General features: G+C 28.0%; 1 protein-coding gene across 1 annotated transcript; it reads right to left on the minus strand.

Annotated features, from left to right (window-relative positions):
* Positions 1-3,580: 3,580 nt before the first annotated feature.
* LOC119679289 (kynurenine 3-monooxygenase) lies at positions 3,581-9,586 on the minus strand. Its single transcript, XM_038091555.1, has 8 exons — positions 9,248-9,586; positions 5,976-6,285; positions 5,803-5,890; positions 5,576-5,744; positions 4,316-4,567; positions 4,017-4,247; positions 3,783-3,944; positions 3,581-3,724 (listed from the first exon to the last, which is right to left on the minus strand). The coding sequence occupies exons 1-8, from the start codon at positions 9,329-9,331 to the stop codon at positions 3,656-3,658; spliced, it is 1,365 nt and encodes a 454-aa protein (XP_037947483.1). The 5' UTR covers positions 9,332-9,586; the 3' UTR covers positions 3,581-3,655.
* Between the last annotated feature and the right edge of the window lie 353 nt (positions 9,587-9,939).

Here is a 9,939-nt window from a genome sequence, read left to right on the forward strand (position 1 = left end):
TTACAATAACACTTCATATATCTTTATTTCTAATACATATTTATTAACAGACGGAAAAAAAACCATAAACTTATAAAATAGTAACAGCTTCCTAACCGATCTTATTTTTTACTCTTTGATTACATATCGCTTTTATTATTTGTTAATGTCATCCCCTACGATCATGAAAAATATATTGCATTTCTATACTTTGCATTATCTTTCTTTCAAGAGCCGTACTTTTCCATACCATTTAAAAGACAATAAACAACAAAACAAGCAAACGCTAACCTAAGAAATTGTTGTTATGCAAAATATTATTTTATTTTATTTTATTTTCTTTTAGTTTTAGTTTTACATTTCTCTTCGTTTTCGTTTTTATTTTCTATTTTCCCACCTACCAAATTTTTTGCGTTGGCTAAATTTGCATGAGATACTGTATAAAAAACCACAAAGTATGTTATATATTAAAAATTTAAAATACGTGTGTATCAATTAATTTTTCTTATAACAGAACTAAATTTGTTATTCGAACCATTAAGATTTCTTGTTATTTACGTGCAAAACTGTTGCTAACCTAATAAATAAATAAATTATAAAAAAATTTCTTATCAAAGGGCTACTTAAAATTTTTCACAAAGAACCTTCTATAATTTTATATTACGCACACTTTTTTTTTGTTTTACATTTAATTCTCCTAACCACAAACAATAGTTACTAGTAAATAGAAGCAGCATGAGAGAGCAGAAGAGACGCAGATGTGAAGTCATAGCAAAATCACCACTGCTGCCGTTTGAAACGCAATACACGTTGTTTTGTGATCTTGTAAAACACATTAATGTTTTTTGCTTTAATTTTAAAGTATATTTTTGAAATTCCTTTCATTTTAATTATTTTTTCTAAAATAGCAATTAAAAAAATAAACAGTGTACAATTTGCAAAAATAAAACTATAAAATACGCATTTTATTCTTAACATATATGTATGTATGTATATATGTATATGTAGTTCCTTTTTTTAAGAATAAAAATTCTATAATTATCACACCTAAATATTATAAATGGAAACGTTTTTCATATATTTAATTTAAGATAAATTGATCACTTGATAATTTATTTTTAATTTAAAAAGCACATGAATTGAAAATTTTTAATTTTTTTTTCACAAATGTTTGGCACGCTTGATAAGGAAGCAGCAATAGCAAATACATTATATCAATATCACACTTTTAATTGTTTCACCCTCATAAACAACGTCTATTATAAACACTTTTATTATATTATTAAATGTAATGAAATTTATATTTTTAAAAAATAAAATACTTTCATACACGATCTTTCAATTTTTCCCAAAAAATAAAAACCGCAACGACACAGATTTTCCACGACCACTAAATACGATTTGAAGAGTCAAACATGTGACGAACAACTAAAGTAAATTATGAAGACGACAACGGAAACTAATTCAAAAAAAAAAAACGAATTTAAAGAACAATAATAAAAACAACAAAACCTGTGCAAAAACTTGACCAATGAGAGTGCTTTCAGTTTGCTTATTTGCCGGTGAGAATATATGGCGGTATGGAAGTAAGAGCAAAAACAAAAAAAAAAAACTAATATAAAGAGTGACAGCTTTGGTACAAAGAAAGTTATAAAATAAAAGGTTCTCTTCCTACTACATTCTATATAAAAACAAAAACAAGAAGATTTTAATTAATTGACTGAATAATTATTTATGCTAATTTTTAAACAAAAGCTAATAATTTTTTGTTCAAATTTATATCTAATATGAAATATAGAGAAAAGCTAAAATATATTTATATTGTTTAAACATTGCAAATAGCAAAGCGATTGTACAAACAACAAAATTAGAAAGGCATAAGAAATAAACTCGATCAACAAGTGAAAGTTAATGTTCATTGATTCTGCCATTGTGCGCACAGCTGAAGCACAAAAAAGAGCTTTTTGCTAGAAGTAAAAAGCTCTTTTACGCGCACGCAAATATATGTACTATATATTTGTAGCAAAATAATGATGTTTTAAAGTTTTTTATAATTTTTGCATAATTTTAATTAAATACAAAAAAACAAAAATAATAACATTTTTCATAAAAATAGTATTAGAAGCGTTTCGAAAAGTAGTTAACTACAACAACAAAAATTCTTTTTTTATAATATATTATTTATATAATATAATATGCATATATATATAAAATAAAAATATAATTAATTAATTCAATTATTCTACAGTTGGTTTATGATTTCGTTCTAATATAAACACAGCAAGTAAATTTGTTAATAAAACTTTCACAGCAAATTAACAAAACTCCAGAAAAATGTGCAACAATAAAAGTGAAGTACAGCTTAACCCAGAGCGTTGACTCTGAGCTTCAAATGTGGCAGGATACGAGTATGATTCCTGGTACTTGCAGTCTCAAAAAATTATTTACGAATAATTTAATACAAGAATTATTTCCGAAACCACTGATGATGATGAATATTTGGCAATACTGGAAACAACTGTATTGTCAGTCAAAAAATCAATTAATTAAAATAATATAAAATAAATTTTTATTGTTGTAATTCACTACTGTTCAAAAGAACCTCTTTATAATATATTATTTAATCAATTGAATTTTTGGCTGACCATACAGCTTATTCGAGTATTGTCAAAAAAAATTTTTTTTGTTGTTCACTACTTTTGAAACCTCCAACAAAATACAATAGTTTCGATAAAGTAAAATATTTACTATCTGATATCACTGACGTTAAAACCAATGCAATCCATTACTTTGTGGCACATGTTTCTAATAATTTAATTAATTTTAAAAACACTCTTTGTCTCTCAAAATAACAGCAATTTAAGGATTTTTAAGAATATTTGCGAATTTCAATGTTAATAAAATTTGTATCAAAACACAACATTTGGTAATTGAACAAATTTATAAACTTAACATAAACGATATTTGTATCCGATGAGTGTTCAGATGAATTTGCAGAACACCAAGTAAACCCCCTTTCAACTGTGTTGTTTTAAGTCATAAGGTACAAGTCCACTCAATTCTTTGCTTTCATACTTTCCTCGCTTTCTTGAGAAGGAGCATGCCCGCCCACCACGTATACCGCTCTACAACCGTGCTCTTTCTGACCTTGACCTTACTTAGTCATTCCTTAAGTTTACGCCAATCCCACTCCCTTAACTTATAAACACTTTACAACCATTCTCTTCTGGCTACAATAAATTTAGCTTGCTAAATGCTAAGTGTAACTGTTCTTTTTTCTGCCATATTTGGAATGAGGTTTCCCTATTCCTAAGTAGTGACTTTATATCCATTTATAAAAATTGATCATTTAACATTCATTTATATACGTTTCTTTAATAATATAAAACTGAATGCCGCATTGGAATGGAAATATAAAAATTTTTATCGCATAGGTTAGCTCCAAAATTGCAATAAAGATGTAATTATTGATTGTGCAATAGTAATATAATTATTGCACTGTATTAAAATAAAATAAACACATTTATGTACTATATAATATGATTACATATATTTTTTATTATATAAAATTAAATATATATTGTAATTTATATATACATGTATCAATTTTATTACACTTAGGGCATACGACTTTAGGCATTGATCGAGATTTTAGATTAAAGTGTGATCAAAAGTGTTAGGATAACATAAATAGTAACCCAATAAAAATCGCCAAAATTCCAAATATAAAGAAGTTTTTAATAACCTTTAAAAAAAGTATAATGTAAATTAAAATAAAAACAATTTTCAAATTATTATAATACCTTATCCTGCCATTTTCGGTTAGCAATACACATACTGTAAGGCATACTCGTAAAGGACACGCTGTTGTACAATGGCACCCAGAATGTCGGGAAAAACTTAAAGAGCAAATTGTCAAACCATTTACGAAGAAGGAAAGAAAAACGTTTTGTTAGATCACGCATCTGAAAAGACATTTTATAAGAGAAACATCAATAGAGTTTCATAATTTCATATCAAAGAGTTTTATTTTTTACCTCAACATAATTATACATTGCTAAACCGCAAATTGCATGTGCGTCCTCCCAACGTGACTCAGTAAATTTTTCAAGAGCTTCTCCAATACTTATATTTGGTTGATTCAAAATTGACATAAGCAAAGTACAATCTTCCATACCAGCGTTCATACCTTGTCCATAATAGGGCACCATCGCATGAGCTGCATCACCCAATATTATAGCTTTCGAACCGCAATGATATGGATAACACTAAGAAACAATTAATAGTCGTAAATATTTTTTAGGCTTAAACTTATTAGAACTTCTATGCAGTTTACCTTCACGGAAATTAAATATTGTGGCTTTGATTTGAAGAAATCCTTTATAAGTAATTCCTCTCCAATTAATGGTAAGGCATCCATGTAATATCTTTTAAAAAACATAATCAAATCTTCTGGTGTTTTAATGGTATCAAAAATTTTAAACGGCATGGATAACGTCACTGTAAAAGATTTATCCTGATTGGGCAATGCAATCATCATAAACATATTACGTGGCCATATATGTAAGTAGTTTTCTAACATTTGAAACTGTAAAGAGAATGTTATTAAATTTTGGCTGTCTTCAGATTTTATAGCATAATATGAATTAAACACCTACGTATTCCATTTCTAATAGTCAGCATTCCTACTCGTATTGTATTTTAATAATAACCTAATGGATGAATGTAGAAGCTAATTTAGTTTATTTTTTAGCTTCTACAAAAATGCTAGAAATAATTACATGTCATTTGGACCTGCAGGGTATTGAATTAATTATAGCTCTTATTGAAGTAATTGTGTGACTTTTATTTTAGAGGTATTAGTTCCTTCGTAGTCATATACCATAACGAAACAGATCTTTATAAAGCTAATGTTTCATCTTACAAAAAGTAATATTTCAAACAGATTGAAATATACAAACTCATTCAACTACTATTTTCTATCCAACTTATGTCCTGATCATTGTATTGAATACCAAAATATATACTCTGAAGATTAAAAATTGTTTAAGCTAAACTAACCATGTGGAATCAGAGTGTGATTAAAAGATTTATACTATTTTTGGAATGAAAACTATATAGGGTTTGATATTCTTGATAAGTACCTTAATGGTCTACGCGTGGCCTTTTTAGTTTGCCAGCATAACCTAATATAAAAGGCTGCATTTTTGTCTAAGTAAAAGGAGGTCTTCAAAATCAAGATGGACACTTGTATTTATAATAAATATAAAAATTTAGAATAACTGTGCAGCTTGAGATACTATATCAAATTACTCACTAATTTCTAAATTGGTTCATATTACTGAGAATATCTAGTATGGAAGATAAAAGTTAAGCAAATAAATACGAAAAAGTAACGAATAATCTTCCTTGGTTATTATACAACAATAACAACCGAAGAGGCGGTCAAACACACCACGAAGCTTTAAGCTTATGATAAGAAATAAAAATAAAAAATTAAAAATAAAAATAAAATTATATAAATAAATTAAATTAATTAATTAAAAAAAAGTCAACCTACATACAATCACAAAACTAACATAATCAATATACTTACATTTCCATTTTTAGCAGGTATACACAGTTCCAGATAACCATGTTCAATATATTCTTGAGTATAATTAAAACCAGATGACTTAACCATCTGTTGGCGTACAGTACTAAAGGCGCCATCACAACCAACAATAAGATCTGCAGTGTCCTGAAGCAGCTCTTTTACATAAGGTCTATTAGTGAAAGATATATAATTTAGTAAAGAGAACAATATATGATGTCAAAACTTACTGCTTAAACTCCATAGTCCCTTCATTTAAATTGATAGATGATAATTTATGTTCAAAATGGTAGTGTATGTTAGGAAACCTTTCGCAAGCTAAAAAATACATTTAATGGTATTTCCATATAATACATGTGTATGTAGTATATTATACATACATTAGAGAAATAATTTGCCTTACCGTTAAGTAATATTTCATTCAATTGTTTTCTACCAACCGAATATAGACATTGATTTGTACAAGGATCGTAGACTACAACTGTTTTTCGCCCCCTAATATCATGTAACATGCGTCCACGCATTGGTATAGCTGTTGATAATATCTCATTTTCCAGACCAACCTGAGCTAAAGCTTTACGTCCTCTTTGTGATAACGCCAAATTAATACTTCTTCCCTGTACTAATTCTGCTGTTCGGATATCTTCGCGATATTCATAAAGATGTACATCATAGCCATGTCTGGCTAGATTCAGTGAAGCTAAAGAACCGACCTATGTCATAATAAAAAGTTAAAACGTGTAAAATCGTTTTTTATGATATTTGATTATTTAAACACGTGTAATGGCAGTTATATCATTATTTCTATTTAAAAGATATTTAATATTTAAATATCTTTAAATATATTTAATAAGATATTTAAAAGATACAATTATGTCTGATATGTCTATGACAAACATTTATTATGGTATTTAGTTTTATCAGTTAGATTAAGATATAACAGGAAATAGTTGAATTATTTTTATTGAAGTTATAATAAAAAATTTTAAACTTTAGATAAACCATTTATTCCTTTTATCTTCAGACAAGATATGCTTACTTTTACAATCTAAAGATTAATATCTATCTTAGCATTTATTCTTTTTATCTTCAGACAAGATATGCTTACTTTTACAGTCTGAAGATTAATATCTATCTTAGCATTTATTCTTTTTATCTTCAGACAAGATATGAAACTTACTTTTACAATTTAAAAATTAATATCTATCTTAGAGGAATAGATGGATAATAAATAGTATTAATAGAAATAAATGACCAAGAGTTTCTTTATTTGGCTAGCATTCTTTGCTTACCCTATTATGACTTTTGACGTGGTTGTGGTTCTGAGAATTAGTATAAAACCGTGCGCTATCTCATGTATCATTGCCCATATTTAGCTACGACAAGATCTAAATTATTTGCGGCCTCTTTTCTTCCGACATGACAGAGCTGTCATCAACTGTCAACCAACTGTCAGGTTGGTTCATGTTTACCTAATATAGGAGTCATTGCATTTCGGCCTTGTTTGTATGCTGATCTTTAGACTGTGTATGAACAAACGCTTATCTTGTGGTACCACAACAGGCCATTATTTGAACTCAAATGAACTTTTTGGATACAAGGCACACACTCCGACCTAACCTAACCTAGCATTCTTATATTTACTGTGGTATTATTATAAATCCGTTTCATAACACCTAGCTTAGTCTAATCTGACTTGAAATTGGCTGTAATTAATATCTAGCATTAACTGATAAAATGAATCGATATTAATTAGTTCAACATAACCTATGCTGAATTTTTTAAAAATTGATAATAGACTTTCTATGAAGTTTGTAATATATTAGTTATGACAAAATCCGAACTGAATGTTTTAAAAATATTATATTTCAGGGGTTCTTATTATTAACTATATATTATTAACTATTAACTATAGTTAATAGAAGATTCATCGCGCCTTTATGATCTATGAGTATTATTCTAGTTTGAGAGAAAATTTAGTAAACTAACTTGGTCAAATTGAGACTATTAATAAATTTCACAAATTCTTTTAATTCAAAATCTTTTATTTTATTCGGTTAAATGAAAGTGAGATGGAGATACTACATCCGATTCCTAATAATCGCAAGACACGAACAAATAAAATTGTCACGCCATATTTCTAAGAATCTGTAGATGTCAATGTCCTTTAATCCTTCTTCTTCTGAAGAGCGTTAATTGAGAGGAGTACGTCCAGTTAAGAAATCAGTGATTGGTTTGAGCTTAAATTTTTAATCTCTAAGATTGCGAACTGTAATATATTTAACGGTGTAAAGATTCTTATGATGTTTTATAAAAAATATTTATTTTTCTTTGATTTAATACAGCTATATATCTAAAATTATTGCAAATATTGTCATTACATAAGTCAATAGAAGTTTAAATAATATATATTTTCCAGCAAAAAAATTAGAAATAAAAATTTTATACTTCGTGGTCCTGATTTGATAGCATGATTTCAATGACATATGTCCTACAGTACTAACACTCAGGCTTTCAAATGTTTAGCTTTAGTTTACAATACAGATGGATCATTTAATAACCACTGAATATATTAAAATTATAAAAACTTACTAGAATTGGTGACTCTATAGTAGGTACACTTTGCACAACAATTAAAGTTCTAACTTCTGAAGCAGTAAAAACAAATAAAACAATGTCAAAGACTATTCCTTACTCAAAAAGTCACTGTATGGTGTGTGGTGATGACTGAAGATATGATAGGTCAATACTTATTTGAAAATGATAGGACAGTATGAAACTAACCGTCAATTCTGCTCGGTTAGAATTGAGGAGATAAATAGTAAATTAAATATCTGCTCGTGATATTTAAAATTTTAACAGGATACCCAGGATCATGAGATTTGTCAATATAGTAATTTTTCTTTGTGATTTCAACAGGACACACGATACACATCTTGTTTTCACTTTATTACACGGAAAGTTTACTTAAGTAAAGGTTTCCTGTTGATTATTTCAGACTAAAGTCGAAATATCGGTAAGATATCTTTTTTTTCTCGATTTTTATTTTTTAATAATGATAAAAAAAATTTGACAATTAGCCTTAAAAAACACTTTTATTATTATTACAAAACTTCTAAGTGAAATTAGAAGTTTTTATGGTGTGAATTATCCATCAGAATCGTGGAATTGGTCACCCCTGTACTTTTCTCTATAAGGTAGTGTTTGTGTGTTTAATCTTTTAACGCTTTGAAAACAAATATAGGTCAAAATATGACCGAACTATTATCAGCTATATACCAACAAGTCATAATAATTACCTCATAAGGATCTAGTACTGTAAAGATATCCCATGGAAGACATTTTGTGAAGGATGTTGTGTTTCACAACTAATAGTAGGGTCAAACAATGTTATCAAATAAAAATTTTGTAAAGTCTCAATCACAAGTATTTTTTAGTTATATATACTTTAAAAACTAAAAAATTAATAATCTATATTCTGAAATTCATACAGGAGTATTAAATTCCCAATAATTCATCCATTTTTTCACTTAACTAATTTTCTGATATTGATTTACTTATTACATATCAAATCACATTTTTAAATAAATTGAATCTCGAATTTCTTCCATTATTTTTATTTTTCAAGCCACAGTAAGCATATTAAATTCCAATAAAAAAAAAAACAGAACTCACCAGTCCGGCACCAATAACCGCCACTTTTAATGGAGCTGCAGTATTGCTACCATTTCCACTTGACATAGGAATTTTTTCTGTCATTTTTTTTTTTTGCTATGATTCAAGGATCTTTAAGCTTCAAATATTTTTAATATTATTAATAAAAATTCAAATTTCTTATATTTAGCCACTCTCGACTTATCGCCGCGATAGATGAAAACTCAATAAATTAATCTCTAGCGTATATCTTGCCTGGTTGCATAGATTCAACACTTACAATACGAATTTAACCACAGAAAAAAAATATCGCCGTCAATAAAAATCATCTTCAACCGAGAGCACGAAACCATAAACTAACTAACTAAATATGCAGGGTAGGAACTTTAATACAGCATACGAATTTTCCTTGCCTACGCCTCTCTTTGCATGTAGCAATGAACGTATGAACTAGAGTATCTCGGCCATATCTATTCATAACAAACAAAATATCGTACCCAAAGAAGCCAAAAAAGTGCTGAAAACAACAACAAACAATAGAAGTCTTTCAGTTAGAGGCACTCACATAGATACTTACATGCACTAAGTTTTATAACTAAGTTTTATTCACCTAATTTCACAGTCAACATAAATCCAACTGACTTAGATTATATTTAATATGTTCACTCATTGAAAGCGAAATTAGATAAGGGGAAATGAAAACTGGGTGTAAG

The sequence above is a fragment of the Teleopsis dalmanni genome, chromosome 2, assembly GCF_002237135.1.
Source record: "Teleopsis dalmanni isolate 2A chromosome 2, ASM223713v2, whole genome shotgun sequence".
In the NCBI taxonomy this organism is placed as follows: Eukaryota; Metazoa; Arthropoda; class Insecta; order Diptera; family Diopsidae; genus Teleopsis; species Teleopsis dalmanni.